This window comes from Terrapene carolina, unplaced genomic scaffold (assembly GCF_002925995.2).
Source record: "Terrapene carolina triunguis isolate 2854851 unplaced genomic scaffold, T_m_triunguis-2.0 Scaffold18, whole genome shotgun sequence".
In the NCBI taxonomy this organism is placed as follows: Eukaryota; Metazoa; Chordata; order Testudines; family Emydidae; genus Terrapene; species Terrapene triunguis.
The window spans coordinates 981409-1006639 of NW_020664369.1; the positions used below are offsets into that span (position 1 = coordinate 981409).

At 42.7% G+C, this 25231-nt stretch overlaps 1 protein-coding gene across 1 annotated transcript in view; it reads left to right on the top strand.

The window, feature by feature from the left end:
- Positions 1 to 4109: 4109 nt before the first annotated feature.
- The window catches only part of LOC113406629 (maestro heat-like repeat-containing protein family member 2B), a 54668-nt gene continuing 33546 nt past the window's right edge, over positions 4110 to 25231 (top strand). Inside the window, exons 1-15 of the mRNA XM_029911710.1 lie at positions 4110 to 4149; positions 6185 to 6327; positions 9271 to 9393; positions 10254 to 10416; positions 10974 to 11072; positions 12361 to 12512; positions 13053 to 13196; positions 15990 to 16082; positions 16555 to 16624; positions 16737 to 16850; positions 17951 to 18024; positions 18288 to 18410; positions 19665 to 19769; positions 21813 to 21954; positions 23598 to 23650. Of these exons, the coding sequence (XP_029767570.1) occupies positions 4110 to 4149; positions 6185 to 6327; positions 9271 to 9393; positions 10254 to 10416; positions 10974 to 11072; positions 12361 to 12512; positions 13053 to 13196; positions 15990 to 16082; positions 16555 to 16624; positions 16737 to 16850; positions 17951 to 18024; positions 18288 to 18410; positions 19665 to 19769; positions 21813 to 21954; positions 23598 to 23650 (1638 nt within the window). The remainder of the gene's footprint in view (positions 4150 to 6184; positions 6328 to 9270; positions 9394 to 10253; positions 10417 to 10973; positions 11073 to 12360; positions 12513 to 13052; positions 13197 to 15989; positions 16083 to 16554; positions 16625 to 16736; positions 16851 to 17950; positions 18025 to 18287; positions 18411 to 19664; positions 19770 to 21812; positions 21955 to 23597; positions 23651 to 25231) is intronic.

Consider the following 25231-nt stretch of genomic DNA (forward strand, 5'->3'; position numbering starts at 1 on the left):
ATGTTATAGTCTTTATTTCTTTCACACGGTATTACTTATGTCAAATGTGTTACACAAAGGAGCAATTCCATATTCAGGAGGCAGAAGGTCATCCTGCTCCTGGCACTTGGGAATCCCGATTATCCAAGAAAGCTGCACTTACTTATCTTCTATCAGAAATAAGTTCCACAGTCAAGAAAGGGGTAAGCAGAAAAGCTTTTTCAATGGGAGAACATTTTTAACTAATCAGTGGTCACATTCACTGAAAGGTTACAACTCTCTTCAGCAAAGTACTTAAGGATATACTTAACTTTAAGCATGAGTATTCCCATTAAGTTAATGGAACTACTCATATGGCTAACATTAAGCATGTGTGTAAATATTTTGCTTTATCAGGGTCTTTATCAGTAGATACACCACCAGGCCCATGGATCTGGAAGGGTAACTTGAAATAGCTCTGTATTTTACTGAAAATTTTAAGTACAAATATAAGAGGTTAAAATGTTTCCACTGAGGTCATTACTCTTGTTGGGAAAAGATCAATTATATTTGTCATAATGCCAGTTAATGGGACAAACATTTATATTTCAGAATGTTAGAGTATTTCCAGTATTAATACAGAGCATTCCAGTTCATTCCAAAGGAGTTTATTTTCAAATTCTGTTACCATTCTTTCTGTGTGGAATACTTAATGTGTAAAGTTCCATTTCAATTAAATATATGGAGATTGAGGCTTCCACGGTCACAGCGTGGGAGCCAGACAATTTTTTTTTATTGCATCAGGTCATAAAGCAGCAGTTCACAACTGTACAGAGTTCTGATAAAGAGCTATATAGCACATACATTGTAATTCAATGCTGGTAGTGAAAGGAAGTAATTAAAAACCAGGTACAATTATAGAAAAGGCACCAAGAGTACTGACCCCAGTTTTTTGTTTTTTTACTCTTCTTTTAAAGACACCAGTTTAAAAGCTTTTCATTGGTGAATATATTTAGGCTTCACAAAAAGCCTGGAGTTTAAACATTTTAGTTGGTGGCCAGGATCAAGTAAAAGCAACTATTCCAAAACTAACCATGTAAAATTTACACCAACCATTTGGAAATTTTAAACGGGTACTAGCAACATGAAGTCACAGAAGCAATTTCTGATTTCAGCTACACTTGTGTAAATCCAGAGTAACTGCATTGACTTCAGGAGAATTACTAGCATATAGAGCTGAGACAAGTTACAGCCCCCACCTAAAACTTTGGCCTAGTGCTACTTCTGCCCAGGGCTGCCCTGACTTAAGGTGCAGATATAAGTATCAGTATTTGGAGTCTGCTCAGATCCAGATGAACCATCCACTCGGAGAGCAGTCATTTTCTGGGGCAAAATCCTCCTTCATTTCATAAATCTGGTGCAGTTTTTTACTCCTGGCGGGTTGCTAATGCTGGCAAAGAAAGGGAGCCTCCACAGACCTCAGCCCCCTTTCCCACCTGAAAGAGATTAAACAAGGTGCAGAAAATGTCTTGGTTAGTTGCAGTAAGGCAGCACTAGCTGTTACTGTCTTGTGAGCTGTGTGAGCAGCACTGCTATTATGAATTTCTATTTACAGGGGTTATACTTTGTCCAGGAATCCATCTTGGAATCAAATTCTGTTTCATATTTTGAAATTTTAGTTTGTACTTTTTTTACGAGTGCTCGTAAATGGAAGATAACGGACCTGTTCTAGCTTATATCACTGTAAAAACATCACCAAATAAAAATGGCACTGATCAAGAAATGATTTTTGTTTAATTATGGAAATATTAAACTGAAGTAAAGGCTGCTGCTGGTGACAAGAGTCACTACTTTCCAAGAGAGTTTCTGAAGGTCTTGCATTGTGCACTTTTTATCCGACAAATTGGCAAGACTTCTGAATGAACCACGGGACAAAAAAATAATCACTTCAAAAACATTAACTCAGGTTCACTTGACAGCAATTCAGAGCTGTTTGGTCATTAATATGGATTTTAAATTCCATATAAGAAAAAAAACATGTATATGTTTTGTCTCAAACCTAATTTAAAAACAGCTCAGAATGGATCTAAAGAAGACCTTGACTGATTCCGTGTCTTCATTTTTGCACTTAGCACAGGGCTGGAAAAAAAGAGATCTTTGTGCCATCTCTGTGCCACCCAAACTCACAGGCCTGGCCAGTCCCCACTATACAAAAGAGCAGCCTCAGAGGTGCTTCAATTTATATTCTAGCTGCACTGAGCCATCCAAGAACAGCCAGAGCCTACTCCCCTCCACCCCACCCAGACCCCTTATACTGAGGAGCAAGGAAGAGCTACTAGAATGGCTCTGCTGGGCCCAGCTTTTCTAAGTATGAGCTAAAGACAAAACATCATCCTTAGATTTAATGTTCTTGATTGCTGTCTGTGTCCCCACAACTTTGACACTCTTTAGGCATATTCTTTATATTATTATGCAGTACATTATAAAAATAACCGACTACCTGTACAAACATACACTTTTCTATCTTCCTCCCCCCCCCCCCTCCAACGGGGCTATTGACTATGTGGGAAATTCAAAAAGTATTAACGTTAGCATCATCTTTTAAGTTATTTTCCAAATGCTGTGGAATACAAGCTTGTGAAGCACATGCGGCCTGTGAATGATGTAATTGTGCACTCTGCAGCATCTTTCAAAAATGAACACACCATTGTTTTGTATTTCATACCTGGGAAACTCAGGAATGGTATGTTCTTTATGTTTAAACAACAATCAGCACTACAGTTTCAAAATTTGTACAAGCCTATAAACCTTGTAACTAGAACAGGACTCATTTGACCAAGAAAGGTGTTGCATATTTCTGAACAGGATCTGTACTAGTGCAACTATTGAATGCTACAGTAATCAACTTGTATTAGCATGCATATTCCAGTTAAACAGATATGCACCAGTACAGATGTTGCATGTCCTAGGTTGAAGTTGGTAGCAAAACATGTCTTTCATTTTTCCAGCAAAAGTGTGCTTTTTTAGTGTAGAACTTGCATGTTGAAGTGCTAAACACAGAGACAGCATGCATCAGTAAGAGTCACAACTTACCAGTTGTGCATGTTCTCACCGAGACCTATAGTGATAACAGGTGAATTTTATATTACAGTAAGAGGTGTAACTGAATAATGCACAAGTTGCACTACCTGTCCTGCATCGTAGGTGATATCTTGTGCATATGTGTGATTAGTCTCAACATTAAATGTGCACTAGTGGACGAATTACTAAGGTGGAGTACAAAAGAATAGCATATATGTGTAAGGACAAAATCAGAAAGGGTAGAAAGGCACAAAATAAGTTATGCATAGCAAGGGACAAATGTAATTGGAATTCTTTTTCCATATGGTTTACTGCAAAGAGTGTCAACACTCTGAATGCTTTAAAGGCAACATAACTTCCAAAATCAAGTGTTGGCTCTACATATGGCCATACATATGACACCACACTGTATTAAACACAATAAAAATTAATGTCGTTGATTTGTTTGGCAGGACATGGAAATGAAGTATAAATTTCAATTCATTGTAAAACAATATAAAATCAATATTTGTAATACAGTTCAATAAGGTTTCATCTGGCTTTTTGATCAACCAAATTAAAAAACAAAGGAAACCAACCAACCAACCAACCACACTCAAGTGTCATTGTGCATTCTCCAAGGCAGTTTCTTCGGTGCTTTTATTTTATATAAATTCAACCAGGAGCAGATTTTCAGATTAAACCGACATTGGAAAGTGTGGCAAACTGAGAGAGGGACTGAACCAAAATTCAAAATGACGTAGAGAGAATGAGAAATTCGACACTGGAGCAAATTTAGCCACCTATTGGACTGCTTACATGTATGGGCCCAGATATTGAAATGTATTAAGGTTCCTAACATCTACTGATTTCAGTGCGAGTTAGGAGCCTAAATAACTTTGAGGATCTTGACCATGTAATTACAGCACATACCTGGTCAGCAGCAGCTTATGTGGTGTGTCACAGTCACAATGATGTCATAATAGTGCTTGCATAATCTTAACTGGTTATCCTGGACACGACTGACTGAGAGGCCAGCTGCCTATCAGTACGGGAGCTCTTTGGAGGTCGGACTGGAGGAAGTATTAAACATGAATACATTTGTGAGTGAGCAGGAGGTAACCGACAGAGGTAAGGGTCAGCATTGTATTCTCTATATCCATTCTATATTCACACACACATTTAGAAAGCATAGGCATACAGATAGATTAGCTGTAATGTTCTCCATTTATATGACCAGAACCTCAGCTGCTGTAAACCAGTGTCGCTCTGTTGACTTCCTTGTAGCTGTGTTGATTTACACCAGTTGAGGAGTTGGCCTACAACCTCTGGACCTGGAAACTTTCCTGAGAATCTGAGTTTCTATTGAATGCTATGGGGGAGATCTTCCTTCTTTTCTCCCAGTTGTTTTATGTTTATTATGGGTCCTCATTTTGTGTCTTCTGCATCCATGGAGCCAACATCTAGCTGTGGAATCCATCAGAGATGGGGGAAATTAGAACAAAAAATGCAGAAGGACTTCTCCTCTAGCTGTCTAAATGAAGCTCTGCTAATATCTTAAATGCAGGATAAGAAAGCATGGGGTCACATTTCTTAGCAATACTAGTGCTCCTAATCCGACATTATCATTACTGCAGCTAGATGGGCAATGTAGGATAGTTATGATTCAGTTTCCATCTGGGTGTTAGAAGTGAAGGATGCAATTTGCATAAAGGATGGGCAATCACCTAACCTCAAGCAGTCTTTCCTGGGAAGGGGAAATCTTGTTAGTTCCTCCTTCATGCTTTGGAATGCTGACAGATAAATATGGCATTTCAGAGTTCTTGTTAAATAGTAAGTCTCCTGGAGAATTTCTGCCCACAGCTAAGAGATACATGGGAGATAAAATCCAGATTTTTTTAATATATCAGCTGTTTCATAGTTTCCTAGAGTTTAAGGCCAGCAGGGACCATTAGATCATCTAGCCTGACTTCCTGTATTTCACAGGCCATTAAAATTTCACCTAGCAACCCTATACTGAACCCAAAAACTTGTCTTGGACTAAAACATTTCAGTCTTTAGGAGACTAAACTGTTGTGTGCCATAGGCAGAGAACAGGAGAGACTGCGATTCCACCAATGCCTGAGGCCCTTGCAATGGTAGAGAATTGATTAGGTCAGATATACCCAGATGATCCTAGCAGGTGATCAGTGCCCCATCCTCCCACCCAAAGTTCCCTGCCAATCTGAGCAGGGGAAAATTCCTTCCCACCCACAACTCTGGAGATCAGTTGGACCCTGAGCATGTGAGCAGGACATCTAAGGAAACAGATTCTCTGAACCATCTTGGAGCACTGGTCCACCTTACCAGGTGTCCCTTCTCCTGCTATGGTCAATCCCTGATGCTTCAGATGAAGGTTGGAAGGAACCACCTGACCCCACTCACAGCGTACACCTAGTCAATTGTACATGGGGGGAAAAGTCCTTTATGACCTCTACAGGCAACCGGATGAACTCTGTTCCATGAGTCTTCTCTGCAAGTATTTAAACGACCATAAAATAAGATTAAAGGCTTTCTTCAAAACAGGGGGCCTAAAGTTAGGCTTCTAAATTCATACCGATGTCTAAAAAGTGGCCTGATTTTCAAGAGATACTGAGCCCCAAAAAGTTCCCAGCATAGCCAATAGGTACATGTGGGTGCTTAGGATTTTTGAAAATGAGGCCCTGACTAAGCAAAACTCTTAAACATGTGCTTAACTTTAGGTCTCTTTGTTGGCTTAGAGTTAAGCATGTGATTAGGATGCTGACTCAGGGCATAGGTGCCTTAATATGGATTTAGGAGCTTAAGTTTAGGCACCCAGTTTTGAAAATTTTGACCATAAATTATTATTCTGTATGCGATCAAAACTCTTGAATTGATAGTAAAGAGGAAAAGGAAGATTATTTTACGTGGGGATCTACTTGAAAGGAGCAAATTTTCTTCATTATGATTTCCCCACAAACACATTGGGTAGTTCAGCAAACAAACCTGGTCATCAGGCGCAAGGAAGAGGATTTACATGATTCCCAGGTCTTCTTCTCACAGTGTTTGGGCTCCTGCAGAATCTTTACTGGACAGTGAATTAAAGAGGCCGGCATCAATTTCTACTATCAGTGGTAACCAGCCGAATCCTTTTATTTAATTTCAGGTGTTTATAATGAGGTTGTTTCCCTCCTGGCAAATATGGATGAGCAAGATAAGGGCAAAATTGCCCTCAGGATTGCCTGTATAGCTGAGACCAAGCTGGCTAGCGTTATGACAGTTCTGCTAGAGAAACTGGAAGAGGATGAGGTAGGGCAATTTCATGAAATTACATCCGCTTTCCATGTGTCCACACCAACTTCTGCCTGACGTCAGGGGGGTATCGGGGAATGCATGGGGGTAATTCAGTATAGAACTTGGCCTGGCGCACCATCAGTATAATCAGTATTCATCCTTCTGTCCTCAGGCATAAACTCAGAATGCAAAATGCTGTTATTACAGATCAGGATGATATAATGCTCTATAAAGAAAGCGTTGTCCTTTTACACACAGTGGAGTACATGGGCTGGATATAGTAAAAGTACACTATAGGACTTGCAGTAATCTCTTCCAATAATACTTTGCCCTTCTTTAGCATCTTCATCCAAAAATCTTAAAGCACTTACCTAATACTAATGAATTAAGACTCACAGCACCCTTGTGAGAATGGTAAGCATTATCCCCATTTATGGATGATTTGTGTCACAGGGAATTAAGTTACTTGCTCAACACCACTTAGCAAGTTAGTAAAAGAATGTGAATAAAACCCAAGTGAACTGACTCCCTGCTCTAAATCCTAGGCTCATTAATTATGCACGTGCACAGTAGTGCAGAATTCCCCCAGGAGTAATATTCAGACCCCTTTTTCCATTTATGAATACTTGCATCCAACAAAGTCCATTTCTCTATTAAGGGCCAACACAGAAGGCATTTTAGTTTCAATTAAAGTACTAGGAGGCCAAGATAAGCAGTTCAGTTCAGAACTGTACTTGGCCTCCTACTACTTTAATTATTTGAATTACTCAATTAATTATGTTAATTAATTTGATTAATTACTTGAATTACATAGTGCCTATGTATTCATAAGTTATCAGAGACAATTTTCAATTAAACAAATCCTCCTTACATTTAAAAATGAATGGAAGGAGCTTCTCCCCAGTGGAGCTGTCTGGTATGATTGCAGTTTGCAGAAGCAGTCCTTTTCAAGCAGAACCACTGGACTGTTTAGCCAGTCAAGACATCTGATTGGCTTTGAACATTCCAAAGTGCTTTATGACCTTGGCATGCAGGTCACATAGATTTAGAGACTCACAGGAGACAGAGATGGAAAAGACCCATTGGATCATCCAGTCCATTTCCCTGCTAATGCAGGAGAATTCCCAGCAGTCATTTTTCACTGTTTGGGCCAAACTAATTTTAAAATCCCCTAATGACTGAGCTTCCACCACTTTCCTAGGAAGACTATGTCATAGCCTAATAGACCTGTCTCACAGTTGGGGCATTTTTCCTGTTATTAAATTGTGTGTCTTTTTTTAGTTTAATCCCATTACTCCTACTTTTATCTAAATGTATTATACTAAAAAATTCCTTTCCCTCCTTGGTGTTCACACCCTTCAGATAGGTGTATGGTATTATCATGTCTCCCGCATAGTCATCCCTTGGCCGCATCTGCCATAGGCAGCTCTTTCAGGCTGTCTTCAGAAGTAGAGGTCTGCTTGGGCCCAATTTTTAAACCCAGCCTGAACGGGCCCCAAGCCCACTCACCTCACCCTGAGAGGGTTGAATCATTTTCCATCCTGATCCCAACCCTTCCCCCCAAACCGGATTCTGCCACCACATCCTGCTCATGGGGCCGGCGCAGCGGCAACAATGTGCAGCAATGGCTTCATCCTCTGACACTGTGCTGGGTATGTGCTGCAGAGAGAGAGAGAGATGCTGTGACTCCTTGGCATCCTCACTCCACAGTGCATGCAGCGCAGAAAGGAGGTGGTGGCTGGCAGGAACATGCGGTCACAGTTGTGCCGATCCCATGGGCTAAAGGAGGAGAGCCGACCTGACCTGAGTCCAAGAGGGGTTTTCTCATCCAACCTGACCCTGACGCCTGTAGTCAGGTCCCGTAGGATTTGGGTCAGGTTGCAGGGCTCTATTCAGAAGTCAATTCCGCCACCCCCCTGCATTCTTTTTTTTTGCTCTCCCATGAATTACTTCCAATTTGTTGAGCTCTCTGGGAATGTGGTGCTAGAAAATGCAACAATTCAGATGCAGTCACACCTCAGCTGAACAGAGAGGAACTGGTGTCTTCCTGCTTTGTGCCATGATCCCTGTGTGTAAAAGACCCAACCCACATGGCTCTTTGTGGGAGCCATCACACCTTGCATATACAAGTTGACTTTGTTTTTCACTGTCACCCCCAGGGCACTTGTTGCTTCCCACTTTTCTCCCTCCCATTATGTCAGTTACTTCTACCTCCTTTCCAGATGTGCTAGTTGGCAGTTTTCTGAAATGAATCTTGTTCTCTGCTCAGGTTTTTAATTTCTCTGTGTCCCTCTTTAGTTTTTCTCTGTCCCAACTGATACCACAACTCCTCCATATTTAGTATCATCTGTGAATTTCTACACTGATGGGCCTCATAAAAGACACCTTCGAGTGTGCGACTGTCAATGTAGATCTAACTGCTGAGCTAATTTCCCCTAGGAACTGTTGAGGACTTACTGCGGCAGTTGGGTATTTTGTAATTACAAATTTACAAATTCTGTCTGGAGTGGATAGAGCAAGGGCAAGGTGCTCATTTTTATTGTTTGTTTTAAATAAATGAAACTAGATAAGGGGGCAGTGAAGGGCGCTTATTCTGGCTCTTTTCTCTCCAGGAAGATTAAAATATGTAAATTGCTCAGCTGCTTCTGAAGTGCTGCTGAATGCGGTGATTGTGGAGGGCATGGCATGTTTTACACCAATTAAACCAATGGATTACTTGTGTGAGCATGCAGGCTGAGGAGTCAGTGTGGCCTCATGGATAGGATTCTGGATAATGACTCAGGAGACATGGATTCCCTTCCTGGCCACGGACCTGCTCTGTTATGATAAGACTTGGGCTAGTCATTTCATGTGTGGATTGTAAACTCTTTAGGGCAGTGGCTTATTAGCCAAATTACTGTGTGGACATCAAGAAAACCTTTTTCCAATTGTTTATTCTCTTTTATGTTTTGTCCGCAGCAAGACAGAGTTGACATTTACTGTGTCCTGGAGAAAGTATTACAGCAGGACACCGGGGCCCTAGAGAGTAGTCTACTAAACGAAATAATAACCCTGGTCTCAGACGACATAAGAGAGACTCAGGTAAGTTAGTTCTCCCGAGATACTAATCAAAGGATCCAAAGCTTTAACTAATTAAAACTTTCTTTTTTGGGGGGTAAACTATATACTGAAACGAAAATGTATTCTCCTGTTAGAGGCCCACACCTTCCTCCAGACCAAAGCCCAGGTCCTAGACAGCACTTGTGCACATGCATAGGATGGGAGAACTCACATGCGAAAGTTACACATGTGCTTAAGTGCTTTGCAGGATCAGGACCCGAGACACATGATATCAGACACAGAGAGAGGCCTATGGTTTCTTAACGAGCAAGTCTTTCCCGAAGTCTACTAGGGATTTCATTATTGATCCTGATGTTATGTGGAAGGCGCTCTGATACTATAGCGATAAGTGGCAGTATAAAGCCCCAAGACAGACAGAATCTGAGCTATCTCCAAAAGAAGCAGCATTGGATTTAGAATATAGTTTGCCAGCAGGAAAACTCATGGAAAAATCCCTCTCTTGTTCCAAAGGAAGTCAGCCTCCTTTTGGGGGACAGTTTATTCCAGGAAAGCTCTCTGAATATCTTGAAGCCGCCCAGTCTGTGTCTCACTACCTCCTCAGGGAAGAGCAGGGGAAAATATCATATGACATCCACCACAAGTAGCTAATAGTAAATAGTCTAACTAAGCAGCTTGCAAGGAACTCAAAGGCTGAAAATTGTTTAGCCAAATGACTCGATGAATATTTATGACTAATGACTCTATCCACAGAAAGTTGGGAGGGTTCATTCACAACTTATGCACAGAAATAAGGACTTGACTCATATAAACAACTCTGGCTAGTGCAACCGGCTTCAGTCACCTCAGTCTCTCTCTCTCTCTCTCTGGTTTTTTTTTTTTAGGAAGCAACAAATGAACTAAAAGTGGCAGCTAGCAACACCTTAGTGACCCTGGCACGCTGCTATTTCTATGAGGTGATGTCTGAGCTGCAGTGTCATCTGCAACTACTGGAGGAGCCTGAAGAGTATATTTTCATTACGCTGGGCAACCTGTCATCAGCTTATGGTATGGTAACGTCCATCTTTTGTTTCAAAGTTATTGTCTTTCATTTAAGGACAGGGGATTACACTCTCTACCTAAAAATGTTACAGCTAAACAGAGCTCTGTTTGCGTGTGTGCATGCGTGTGTGTCTGGGGAGAGACACAAGATTAACTGCTGTTGCTAGTTCTTGGCTTCCAGATCATGAGCTATCCAGACGGAGGTGCAAGCTCTAACTTATGCCCCTGACTGAAGTTCCTTGAGGATGGGAATGAGTGGAAGATCAGGTCTAGTGGACCTCTTCTCCACCCCACTTCCCATCCTGCCCCAGTGCTCTCTCCCCTTACTCTGGGAGTGAGTTGGGCATCGGGCACAGCTGTACCCTGGTAGAGGATTCCCCTCTTCAGGGTGAATCCCCCACTGGCTTTCAATGGCTGCTTTAAAGCCATTCTGCTCTGCTTATGCAGCATAAAATGGCCTAGGAGCCCATAGCATCCTGCCCCACGGTGTTTCTAAGTGTATTGTAAGAAGGCAGAGAGCAGCTGATTATCTTTCTTCCTTCTCTTCTGGCCTTTTTCTGCAGCACTTAAGTGTATCCCATATGTGGGAAGGACCCTGAACGCCATGTTCTCCATGTTGGAGTCAGTCAAGGACAGCAGGCTGAGACAAGCATTTTGTGGTGGTAAGTGCAGCACTTACTGTAGTGCCCAAAATGGATATTGAGGGGGGTCTTGGTACAGATTGAAGTGACTGACCAAGTTTGCAAACAGGCCCTGAACTATGCTCCCTGCCCTGGATTGCACCAGGTGCTGCATTCCTTGGCTGCCGTGGCACTCAGTGAAATTGAGAGTGCTCTGTACTTTGCAGGAGGTGCTGAGCATTTGTAAGTTCAGGCCCTTTATGACTCATGGATATAATTTAAAATAAACAGACACAAAGGCTGACACTGCCCATCTGCCAGGAGGCTCCTGGGGGAGGAGGTGAAGGGAGCAGATTTCATTACCGTACATTTAAAAAGCCCCTGTTTTCCACTCCTCCACCCATTCTCTCCCCTTAGTTTCTTTATCATCATCTCCTTTCACCCTCTTTCTCTGTCTTCTCTTCCTCTCCACTTCTCTCTTCCTTTGCTTTTCAGGTGATGCTCAGTAAGGGGTTAATCCTGTGCCTTTGAGATAAATGGGAATTTTGCCATCAACTTCCTAGAGAACAGGATTGGGCCCTAATTCTTCTTAGCAAGGACACTAGATACACCTACTTTTAGGGCAAAGTGCTCCCCAATACCTTCAAATCCCAGTAAAGCCAATGGATGTTAGGGGCACTGAACATCTTTCAGACAAACTGTAACTCAAGATGAAATCATACAGTGTTAGGGTTAAATAAACAATAACTGCAGAGGTCGCGAGTCATTCAGAGGAGAGCTGGTTGAAATATTTTGATTTTTAATTATATTTTCCATAATTTTTCTTTCCAAATTTGATGAAAAACAAACCTGAAAAATGTCAATGACAATTTTGATCAGGAAGTGTGCATCCAGTGTTTTGGAGCAGCTAAAGAGGTGGCTGAATTTTTTTGATTTTTGAAAAATATAAATGATTTTTATACTTTGCAATTTTGAAGAAAAAAAAAACCTATCAGTAAAGATTTTTCATTGAATTTAAACTGCTTTTTCAACCAGCTCTAATTAAGAGGTAACAAGGAAGGGAGAAAAAATTTGTCTTCAAATGATGGTAATTGAAAAAAGATTGAGAGATATGCAAATTTAAAAGCCTTTTCAGAAACAAGACATGGAATGGGGGGAAGAGAAATAGCTCAAAATTGATGTGGGATTTCAGCGTGTAGTCCTGAACTAAGCAGTAGCTGCCACGGAATTGTAGTAAACTTTAGGCCTGGGTGAGTTCACTGATAAAGCAACTTCTCCTCGTTACTAATATGTCCTTTTCACATTGCCTGTCTTCTCTCCTTCCATGCAGTTCTGGAAAAATGGTCAAGGGCAATCAATCTATTTTTGACTACCTGGGGTAAGAACACATTCCCCAGCATGGGTACATTGCGATTCTTCGATAGAATTCTTCCATTCTATTGTTATGTGACCAGCAACTGGCTGAAATGTGAGGAGCAGCAGGTGAGAATTGCTGGCTTTCTAAACCTTTAGCAGAAATTGTAATGTTAAATTCTATGTATCTGTCACTCTCTGTGATGATGGCATTTAATGGTAGGTCCTTTTGGATGGAACAGAGTGTCATGTAAAACATCTAAAACCCATATATTTATAATGTCACCACATCTTGGAAATTCTGTCTGTACACAGTGTACATAGCTTCTAGTTTTATGCACCTAATGTGCAGATGAACACGGGATAGTGGGCTAAATTAATTCCTGGTATAAATCCATTCAGCCCCAGTGGAATTACAGCAGTTTTGAGTTGGCTGAGAATGCATACTAATCTGGGGAATATTTTACCTGGTATAGTTGTGAGGTGCATTAGAATATAATCCTGAAACCAACCCTACGAATCCCGGTTCTTTACCAGGAAATATTGAGATAGGGCCGTTCCTACAGTGGAACAAGGGAAGTTGCACTCATTAGAAATAGAAAAGGTGTGCCCATTGGATGATATTGAATGAATTCTTAGGAACATAAATTCTGTATCTCATCTACGCAGCTCAAGCAGGCCATCATCAAAGCCCTTGGTCCCATGATGAGCCTCCTGCTACACAAAGAGGAGTATCACGATCTGGTATTTGAACCGATCTCATGGCTCCTTGAGCAATATAAGGAGGACATTGATGTTTTTCACGTCACCAAGGTGAGGTACCACTCATTAAGGTAACTGTCTATGCGTGTGCATGTATGAACTGCATGAGGAATTTGCTGCCAGTGGGGTTTCCTGGTCTAGACAGTGACTTGTTAGATAATAAATATCCACACGAGTTCTGGGTTTATGCACATGGTGACCCAGGCAACAAGATTTGTAGGTAAATGCCTCTTATGAAAAGCATCCTCTGTTTCCTGGGGAGGATGATAAGGAGATGATAAACAAAACACCTGCCCCACTCCCCAACAAGATACTCCCTCCTTGTGATTTCCCAGTACATCCTGTCAACTCTGTGTCTCTCTTTTAGATCATAAGCTCCTCAGAGCAGGGGCTGCCATATGTTGTCTCTGGTCAGTACCAAACCAACTGTCAGTGGTTGAAAATTAATACTAAGGAGGCTTGAGGGTGATTGCTTTGGCTTATATAACTAGATCAATATAAAAGCATTGCCTGTCTATTTCATCTACCGTTCTATGCAGTGCTGTTGTAGCCATGTTGGTCCCAAGATATTAGAGTGAGAAGGTGGGTGAGATAATCTAATTAAAGATATTGTCTCACTCCCCTTGTCTCTCTATTTCATCTACCTCAGTACCACATGAGCAAGAAGTAATGGGCCATATTCTGTCTTCAGTGGGGCTACACAGTTGTAAATGAAGTCATGAGACCAGCTATAACATCTTGGTAGTGATATTTACTCACCATCTCTGTTGGTTGAAGCTTTCTGGTACAGAGTATGTGGTCACTTTTGGGGTTGAAATACCCATGATTTGGAGGGAACCAATGCATCATGGACTTGTTTGATAGCATCAGGGCACTACACAACTGCTTAAACATAGTCAAATATGTAGATGGCATCAGAGACATTCTGGAAGCTTCAAGCAGCAAAGGAGAAAAGTGTTTAGATGCAGGAAGGAATTCGATTTTCATCTTTTTTATCAATAACCTGGCAGAGGACATAAACTCATCACTGATAAAGTTGGCAGATGAGATAAAAATTGGGAAGTGGTAAATAATGGAGAGGACAGCTCACTGATTCAGAGTGATCTAGATCACTTGGTAAACTGGGCGCAAACAGGTGCATTTAAATACGGCTGAATGTAAATGTATGCATCTAGGCACAAAGAATTTAGGCCATACATAACATGATGGCGGATGCTGTTCTGGGAAGCAGTGACTCTGAAAAAGATTTTGGGGGTCATGATGAATAATCAGCTGAACACGAACTCATGCTGTGGCCAAAAAAGCTAAAGCTGGGATGCATAAAAAGGGGAATCTCAAGTAGGAGTACAGTGGTTATTTTATCTCTAAATCTGGCACTTGTGTGACTACTGTTGGAATACTGTGTCCAGTTCTAGTGCCCACAATTCAAAAAGGGTGTTGATAAATTGGAGAGGATATTGACAGAAGAGCCACAGTGATTAAAGGATTAGAAAACATGCCTTATAGTGGTAGAATCAAGGAACTAAATTTATTTAGTTTAACAAACAGACAGTAAAAGGGTGTGTGATGGGGTTTACCTACCCTGCATTGGTTCAGCAGGGGTTAATCATACTTTGTGGGCCGAGGAGGCCATGCCCCCCCATATCTGCTGGGCATGCTTCAGCTGGAACCAGAATATGAAAGAGCCGCTCAGCTCAGGCTGAGATGACTGCTGAAGGGAGCAGAGGTGCATTGCAGGCTCCCGCAGAGAGACTGCCAGAACTCCAGGATTCAGAGGCCAGCCAGACTGTGGCTGCAACCGACCCCCAGCCACCCAGTGCCAGAGATGGAGGAGAGACCACAGAATCCCGGAGACTACCAGCTGCGGAAGAACGGGTGGGAAGTAGCCTAGGTGGACTAAGCACTGACCCAGTTGAGGTACCGGGCTTTGACTCGGCATGTTTTGAAAGGATCCCCGCTGAGTTGGAGGCAGATACCGGCAAGACAGGGCCCTGGGCTGGGACCTGTGGAATAGGTAGGAGCCAGTAGAGAAGGGCTGGCCTAGGCAACACTTCCCTGCCGCAAAAGGTGGTTCTATTGACTCTGGCCACTAGGCCGCATTGCCCTGCTGCCAAGGGCGGTTCCATTGTCTCTGGCCACTAGGCTGCACTGCCCTACTGCGAGAGGTGGTTCTATTGACTTTGGCCACTAGGCCGCACTGCCATACCTAGAAGGGCAGCTCTAGTGACTCGTGCTGTTGGGCCGTGGACCCTCACCGAAGGGCTGCTGCACTGATCCCGACCATTAGGCTATGCTGCCCTAGGAGCCAGGACTGCTGCGGTGACTAGGGAGACTAGGCCAGTGGGGCCACCCCAGATCTACTTCAATTCCTCCACAACCTGGTACCAACCTGACGGGGTGGACCTGTCCTGTAACAGGGTGACTTAATTACAGTCTATAATATCTTACACGAGGGACTCATGTTTTATAATGGGCTCTTCAGTCTAGCAGAGAAAGGTGTAACTTGATCCAATGGCTAGAAACTGAAGCTAGACACATTCAGACTGGAAATATGGCGTACATTTTTAATGGTGAGATAATTAACCATTAGAACCATTTACCAAGGGCTGAGGCGGATTCTCCCTCACTGACAGTTTTTAAATTGAGATTGGGATGTTTTTCTAAAAGCTCTGCTCTGGGAATTATTCTGGGCAAGGTCTATGGCCTGTGTTGTACCGGAGGTCAGACTAGACAATGGCAATAATCCGTTCCAGCCTTGGAATCTACGAATCCCCTGAAGCTGCTTCAGTCACTACATATTGCTCCTGTGTGTGCCCACCATCTGACTTTCACCCTCTGTTGCAGAGTCTGAGCCAGCTCTTGGAGGTCTCTTGTGAATATGAGATCCCTCTACCTAAAGAGAAGTTTCAAGCCATCTGCAGTGCTCTGCACAACCAGGTGAGGGGTGGTTTTGCTTGGATCCCTTGAGCTTAGGCACAGCAGATCTGAAGCATATTAACAATCAAAATCTATCGAATGATAGTGCAGAGCCTGGGGACCTCCTCATGCCTTACTGATTTCTGCAGGCTCAGGAGTAAGCAGGTAGCGGTCTCATTTTCTTAGCTAATATCCAGCTCAGTTTGTAAAGCAATTTCACCATAAGCCTATTATCAGGGGGAGTCAGAGTTGTATAGTAAAAACTGTGGCTGTGTCTTGATTAGATCAGCTCTGCTGCTCAAAACCCTTTAGCTTCTCTTATCTAATGTATTGGTCATTGTGTTTGATTCTTGCTGTGCATTCAGTACCATCTACCTGGGGTTCAGACCTCTATTTGGACAAGTAGGAAGTGGAAGCTTAGAAATTAATTGAACGTTTTCTTTTCAATTGCTTGTGATTAGTTTTTCTTTGACCATTTCCCTTCTTCCCACAGATCTGTTCTCAAGCTAAGCCGCTCAGCACGGAAAATCATGCAGAGCTGTTCAATTGTGTAGTTCTGCTAGGTAAGGGGAAGATACTCTGAGTTACACAGTGGTTTCCTTATAACTTCCTTTGTCAGGTATGGTAAGAATAAGAGTTCTGTTGTCAGTGAGGACGTGATTTGTTCCCTTGCAGCCCGTTCTTCTCCTGACGATCTGATCGCATTTTTGCACTCGCAGCTGGAGATTGAGAATGAGGCTGTTCGTGTGGCCTCTTTGAATCTGCTCAGTACTATTGTTGGTGCCAACTGTAAGTAACACAGGAGCAACTGTGCCAGCTGCCCTCTTGGCCGACATGCTGAGGGTTGAGTTGGGGACATCCAGAGCAGGGCCGGCTTTAGGAAGTGCTGGGCCCGATTCGTGGAGCTTGTATTCACCAGGTGACGCTCCGAGTCTTGGGCAGCGGGTCCTTCACTCACTCCGGGTCTTCGGCAGCACTTCGGCGGCGGGTCCTTCACTTGCTCCGGGTCTTCAGCGGCACTTCGGCGGCGTCTCCTTCACGTGCCGCCGAAGAGCCGGAGGGAGTGAAGGACCCGCTGCCGAAGTGCCGCCAAAGACCTGGAGCGCCGCTGGGTGAATAAAAATTAAAAAGGCCACTGGGCACGGGGCCCTGTTAGGCGTGGGGTGCGGGGCTCTCTTAGGCACGGGGCCCGATTCAGGAGAATCGGGGGAATCGGCCTAAAGCCGGCCCTGATCCAGAGCTAAAAGCATGAGCTACTATAGATTGAGCTAAAGAACCAAGGCTTTGTAGGCACGGCAGGGCTGTAACAGACTCATTGCCTCTGCAAATGGGGCACAGAGTCTCTATAACACACAGTCACCAGTGGTTTGGATCTCCACTAAGGGACCAAATGCTGCCCTAAGTTACCCACCTATGGCCACTCAGAAATCAACAGGTTCAACTAAGTGCTGAATGTAGCCCAAGATATTTTTCAACTTCAAATACACAAGTTAACTTGGGGCTAATGCATGTTAACAATAATCAGATAAAAATAAAATAGGACTCCTGACTCGATATTCGTCAGTATTATACACTATAGATTAGATTCTGAGTTCTGTTATACTGGTGTAAACACAGATTAACTTCAGTGACCTCAGTCTATCTAACGCTTTTATAATATTTCCATCATGGTAGTATGATGGCACTCTTTATAGAAATGGAATTACTTTAGATTTACACTGGTGTAACTGAGACCAGAGTCTGGTCCTATGTTTTTCCCACTGATTCTGTAGATGAGAGAAGCTCGGTACTATTCTTAAATAGGGCCCTTTGAAATCCAGGATTAATTCCAATGTGGAAAGTGAGTGAGTGGAACAAAGAAGTACTGTACACCTCTCCTTATCTTTCAGTGCCCGAGACAAGAGTTAAAAACTTTCTGATTGTGAAGGCAGTGAAATCCACTTTCAGTGATCAGAATGCTAAGGTAAGATTGTGTGTGGAGCAGTGAAATATTTCAATTTTTTTCAATGCTATAGGATGAATGGATATCTGGGTGGAGCTTTCATTCAGATCCAGAGGAGAGACTGCAGACTAGAGAATGCATATCATTCTCCTGCCAGTGTTAAATGTATCCACGTTTATAATCTAAGGAGATAAACTCAAAAGCATAAGGAGTCTCATATCCTATCTCCTATTTCAGGCAGAAGGGATAACAATAACTCTTGTGTGTAATCTCTACTCTTGCAGGTGAGGAAGGCAGTTCTTCATTTTATCAGGAAGCTGCTCAGTTCAGGAAGTGTGGAGAATTGTGCAGAATGGGATATGGTAGCATATGTTTTCCGCGAGTTCAGTGTGTCCACCAGCAAACTGGTAAGGAGAGTTCTTAACACTTAGGACTTGGTCCTACCATACTTGCATGCTGATTGCTCCCCTTGCCTTCTGTGGGAGTTTTGACTCAAGGACATGAATGATTAGAGCCAGAATCTGATCAGTTATATTGGTGTAAAGTCAAGGTAACTCCACTGACTTTAGTGGCATTACTCTGGATTTATACTAGTGTAACAGAGATCAGAATCTCACACTGGGTATTTACATCTAACAGAGTTACCTAGGTTACTCAAACCTCTGATGAGACATTGAAAATTCTGAAAACACCATTTTTCAGTGAAATGTTCTTGTACAAGGAAGTACATCTTTTTGTTTTAAATAGACTCTCCAGAGAACATAATGATGCCCAATTCTGTGGCTGTTGAAGCATACATAAACTATCAGCAAAACACCGAGGTTATGCAGGCTGCATCCCAGACTGTCAGGAGCCTGGAAAAGCTTGCTGCATATTTCCCTCACTACATACTCTACTCTACATGTACTAGTTTAAAAATATCTTCAATCCGTATTTCTATCCATGGACACAGCCAGGGGCTCCAGACACTTTGTGCTCCATGACTGGATCCATGATATGTATTAACATAAACAGTTCAACTTTACAGTAAGTTGTTGATAGAATCACACTATTTCACTAGGAGGGTGGTGAAGCACTGGAATGCTTTACCTAGGGAGGTGGTGGAATCTCCTTCCTTGGAGGTTTATAAGGCCCGGCTTGACAAAGCCCTGGCTGGGATGATTTAGTTGGGAATTGGTCCTGCTTTGAGCAGGGGGTTGGACTAGATGACCTCCTGAGGTCCCTTCCAACCCTGATATTCTATGATTCTATGACACTCACTACACACAGAATGACCAAGCTGGTTGGGGCATCAGAACAAACAGAGTGGATCCCCCTGGTTCTGCATATTTATTTCCACTGGGCGGAGTCTGAATGTTTTTCCTCAGAGATAAAAAGATGAAACAGTTTTTCAAATTTAAAAAAATTTAACACTGTTGGGGAAACTCTTTTGTGTTCAGTGAATCATTCCCTTCGCTTTAGGGTTTTCCTAAGCCTGGGACCTGACCCACCAGTTAGGAGTTTCTATTATTCTCTTTCCTTCAGACGTTTGTGCACTTCCAGTGCAATATAAAAGCAGGCATAGGTCAATGTTCAAGATGGCTTCGTAAGAGAAGGACACTGATTCTATAGCCAGTGTCTTACTACTAGCTCATAAGTTCTATATAGCTATCTCACAGCAGGGTACAACACTTCTCACCCAGGCTATTGAGGAAGAAAGCACTATCCAAACCCTATGCATTGACATCCTGCAATGTCTGGACACCTCAGTCAGTGGAATGACCCAAGTAAGTGACCTGTTGCTACTGCTTCTTGAAATAGGGACGTTCTTCCTTACGTTCCTTGTACCTCTCCACAAGGAAGCTTTTTGCACAGTCAGCATAATGGAGGAACAGCATGTCAAATTCATGTCAGGGATGGTGTGACCCCTTCATCATGGAGTAAGTGGTTCACATTAGAGAAAAGATATAAAGCAACTTAACTGGAAGGAATCATGTTGCAGAGATCTTCTCTTAATTCTTTCCACTGTCTGAACCCCCCCTTCTGAAATTTAGATTTGGTGATCCTGGATTTGAACAGATATTGGGGCTGGGGCTGTGCCTTACATAGGTCTGTAAAGTTCTGGGTGAGTTTATGGTGCTATCTAAATAGCTCCATAATGCTCTAATGCAGGGAAAGAGGATTCACCAAACAAGGCAGTGTATTTAAAAGACAGAGTGCAGGGGCACCGGACAGGTAGAGTGAGATGATGGGGAGAGAGAGATGAGGTGATAGGTTAGGGAAGGGTCAGTGAGGAATACAAGGAGAAGCTACATGACAGGGAGGGATTCAGACAGCAGGATAGTGGAGGTGGGGGAATGGAAATAGCTATGTACTGAACAGTCTCGCTCTTCTCTGCAGGTGTTATGGCCAAGGCTTCTGGAGTACGTGGTGCCAGCTCAGTACACTGGTACTTTGGCGCCTCTCTGCAGATGCCTTAGGGAACTGGCTGAGAAAAAGCAGCAGGAAGGAGAAGAAGCTGCTTGCCTCGACTACAGTGGAGCAGGTTTATAACAGAAACTCTTTCATTTATTCTCTCCAGGCACACTATGAAATGAACAGGTTCAGTCTGCTCCAGTTCTCTCGTCTGCAATCAGGAGGCTAAAATGAATGAGGGATGGTCTTGTGATTACAACATGGCCATGGGAGGGAGCTAGGAAACGTGGGTTCTGTTCGCAGCTTGCCACCAAAATTCTGATGTGATCTTGGGGGAAATCACTTGATCTTTCTCTCTCAGCTTCCCCACTTGTGAAATGAAGGCGTAATTAATGCCAACCTCATAGAGGTGCTGTGAGGCGGAATTCATTCCTGTTTGTAAAGCATTTTGAGATGCTCAGACTGAAAGCACTATGGAAATGCAAATTATTATCAGCTGTATTCAACATTGGTGGGCACGTTGGAAATGGATAGGTGAATAACATCAGCAGGACTCAAGTATCAGGGGGTAGCCGTGTTAGTCTGTATCTACAAAAACAACAAGGAGTCTGGTGGCACCTTAAAGAAGGGAGTTTCTTCGCAAGTGGAGAACCAGTGTTGACAGGGCCAATTCAATCAGGGTAGATGTAGTCCACTCCCAATAATAGATGAGGAGGTGTCAATTCCAGGAGAGGAAAAGCTGCTTCTGTAATGAGCCAGCCAGCTGGCTGGAATTGACACCTCCTCATCTATTATTGGGAGTGGACTACATCCACCCTGATTGAATTGGCCCTGTCAACACTGGTTCTCCACTTGCGAAGAAACTCCCTTCTCTCCATGTGTCAGTATATAATGCCTGCATCTGTAACTTTCACTCTATGCATCTGAAGAAGTGAGGTTTTTACCCACGAAAGCTTATGTCCAAATAAATCGGTCAGTCTTTAAGGTGCCACCAGACTCCTTGTTGTATCAGCAGGACTCTCTGCAAAACCTGGCATAATTAATGATAGTCTGTTTCTTTCCCTAGTGAAACTCCCTACACCCCAGGGGCTGCTGGCACGACTCCTGGTGAGTAGACCATGAGAAATGTGAAGTGGGACAGTTAACTATAAAAATCAGTTTTATAGCTAGATGCTTATAGACAGGCTGAGGAATGTGTATGATTGGATCTCTCTCTCTCCGCCCTCTCCTGAGACACACTGTTCTGCATCCTCATACTAGCTAGAATGCTTTCTTCTTCAGGACGACACTGCAGTAGAAGCAACAACTCTATTGTATGGTCTCCACAATGGGAGAGTCTGAACTATTCCCTCCTTCAGGAACAAACTGGTATTGTGCTGACAAAACTTAGCCTGTCCTTTCTCTCTCATTGACAGGTAGTAGCCTCATCCCCTTATGAAGGAGAAGGACATGGATGTGCTGCCTTGCAATTACTTGAGGCCCTGCACCACAATATCCATGAAGCAGTGGGTGAGATGTGGGTACTAAATATCCCACCTCTGCTGCAGTACATTGAAGGTAAAGTGCTAGTTAGTAGGAGTGCGGTCCATGGAGAATAGAAGGGAAGCCACAAAATGCAGCTTCGTATTGACATGTGTTGTGCCATTCCTGCTGCAGTACATGGGAACAGTGGGGAATTGAAATTGGGCTTCTAGGCCCTCACTTTTCCTTCACCTGGATAACTGTGAACCACTGGGGTAAATCCAGAGTTTAACCACTGAGGCCAATTCAATCAGGGCAGAATCAAGCCAGGAAGGTTTCAGCTGAATGGAAATTTTACAGCAGTTCCCCCCACACCTTTGCTAGGTTATTAGTTGGGAAGGTGAATACACATGAAGCTGGAGGTTAGTGAAATATTTGGAGTTACATATATAGTCTGATTTTGGAAACTGAATTTTTCTGAAAATTAAACCCCATGTTTACTTTCAAGGGTGATTCAATTAAAAAACCCAGAGTTTTTCTTTCTGTAAGGAAACCCGAGCCATAAAAGCTAGGTTGACCAAGTGGGTGCCCTTTGTAGAATCTAGGTATTATGGGCCTAAAAATGTCTTTCACCAATTTTACAGTGGTATGACTCTATTGACCTCCGTGGAAAAAACCCTTCAGTCAGTGTAGGCCAAGGGTAGGCAACCTATGGCACGCGTGCCGAAGGCGGCACGCGAGCTGATTTTCAGTGGCACTCACACTGCCTGGGTCCTGGCCACTGGTCCAGGGGGCTCTGCATTTTAATTTAATTTTAAATGAAGCTTCTTAAACATTTTAAAAACCTTATTTACTTTACATACAACAATAGTTATATATTATAGACTTATAGAAAGAGACCTTCTTAAAACGTTAAAATGTATTACTGGCATGCGAATCCTTAAATCAGAGTGAATAAATGAAGACTCGGCACACCACTTCTGAAAGGTTGCCGACCCCTGGTGTCGGCTTTGTCTACACTATGGGGTTATGCCAGCAGAGCTCCAATGACGTAGCTGTGCCAGTACAGTCTCTGTGGAGTATGACAGACCCTATGTGGAGCACAAACCCGATATCTTTCTGAGGAACATCGGACCCCAAAATGTTCAAGTGGGTTTGATATTCAAAAAAAGATTTAAGAAATGAGCTGTATCTTCCCTAGTTGTTGTTGCTGTACAGAGTCCCCAGTATTACATTGTGCCGACATTAAAGAAGGGTAGGTTAGAGCTGGACATTCAGAAACAGGGCCAGATTCTCAGCTGATGTAAATCAGTATAATTCCATTGACTTCAGTGAAGCTACACCGATTTACATCAAGTTAGGATCAAGTCCAGAATCTCTTATTATGCAGGAAAAGTTTGTATTCACATTAAACCCAGTCTTCTGACGTGCTGAACAGTTTTGTGATGTGCTAAGCACCCTCAGCTCCCATTAAAGTCAACAGGAATTGGGAGTGCTCAGCATCTCACTCCTGGTGGGTTGACTGACCCTGAATAAAAATGCCAGCAGGGTACATAACATGATACTTTCTGTTGGTCCAACAAAGAACGTTGGCGTAGGTCCCATTTAGCCTTGAAAGCCCAGGTATGTTACAGCTTGGCAGACCAGGAGTTTTAGAAGGACTGATTGCAAAGGAGATACCTGGGACGACTCTTCTTGCTAACCTAGGTGACGTTATTGTTTTGCCTCCTGCTTTATAGGAAACACAGAGAATTCCCTGGACCATGAACGGTGGGAGCACATGCTGCTTCAGGTACAGGATGACTTTCAGCTGTATTGTCACAGCCCTCCCTCCACCCTCCAAATGTATCAGCTGGGGAAAGAATAATGATAAATTATTCATTATAAGCAGAGCTGGTCAAACCATTTCATTTGCAACTTTTGTTCAGTGAAAAATGGCCTTTTTTATTTTCATGGGACATTTTCAAATTTTTCAGTTTTTTTTTTTTTTTTTTTTTACACAAAACAAAGCAACCCCAACCCAAATAGAAAATGTTTAGTTTTTTGAAACTGAAGTTGATTTGGGTTTTTTTTTTCCCAGTTGCTTTCCTGTTTGTCTCCTCCCCCCTCCAGCTTTTTCAGTCACAAAGTGGAAGAGGGGAAAACAGGCATGGGGACAAGGGATAAAGGGAAGGAAAGAGGGAAAACAAAGAATTGAATAATGGTCATTTTTGATTTTGAAAAGCAAAATATTTTTTGTTTTTTCACTTTTCATTTGTGTGTTGAAAAATCAAGGAAACAAAAAAATCCCACTTGTTTTGTGAAATGGACTTACTATTGTTCAACCAGCTCTAGTTATAAATAACTCTGTATTACCACTGGGAACAACACAAAACTTAACCAGAAAACCAGCATGCTAATGGTGCTAATGCATCACTGGGGGACATTTAAAGGATTCTTTTTTTCTATTTGCCACTCAAAAGAAAATTTGCTCTGAGAAACCCAAAAAGGAAAAGAGACAAGAGAAGGTTTGGTGACCGTATCTCATGGAGAAGCCTTTCTGGTCAGAAAGAGCTCTTTACAGCCTCGTGTAAATCCAGACAAGGAACATTTTTATGGCGAGCGCTGAAAATGAAAGGAAAGGACCTAGTGACAAATAAGCCCCAGAAGGTTTGGAGTTCCATTTGGGGTTGGATTACACTCTAGAATTTCCCATTCCAGATCCAGCCTCATTTGAAATTCTTTGGGCTAAAAAATCAAAGAAGATTAGGTTCTCTTGTGAGGTTTCTGATATTTTCTGGCTGCTGTTCAAAATTCGGGCCTGAAACAGCAAAGTGCTGAGAGTTACTAACCTCTTGCTGACTTCAATGGGAGTTGAGGGTGTGACCCCAGGTCCTTTGGGTACCCAGTGGCAGAGGCCACAGGAGTGCATAGGATTACCAGGATTCCCTGGATCTGATCTCCATATAATCAAAAACAACAAGGAGTCCGGTGGCACCTTAAAGACTAACAGATTTATTTGGGCATAAGCTTTCGTGAGTAAAAACCTCACTTCTTCGGATGCATAGAGTGAAAGTTACAGATGCAGGCATTATATACTGACACATGGAGAGCAGGGAGTTACTTCGCAAGTGGAGAACCAGTGTTGACAGGGCCAATTCAATCAGGGTGGATGTGATCCACTCCCAATAATAGATGAGGAGGTGTCAATTCCAGGAGAGGAAAAGCTGCTTCTGTAATGAGCCAGCCACTCCCAGTCCCTATTCAAGCCCAGATTAATGGTGTTGAATTTGCAAATGAATTTTAGTTCTGCTGTTTCTCTTTGAAGTCTGTTTCTGAAGTTTTTTTGTTCAATGATAGTGACTTTTAAATCTGTAATAGAATGACCAGGGAG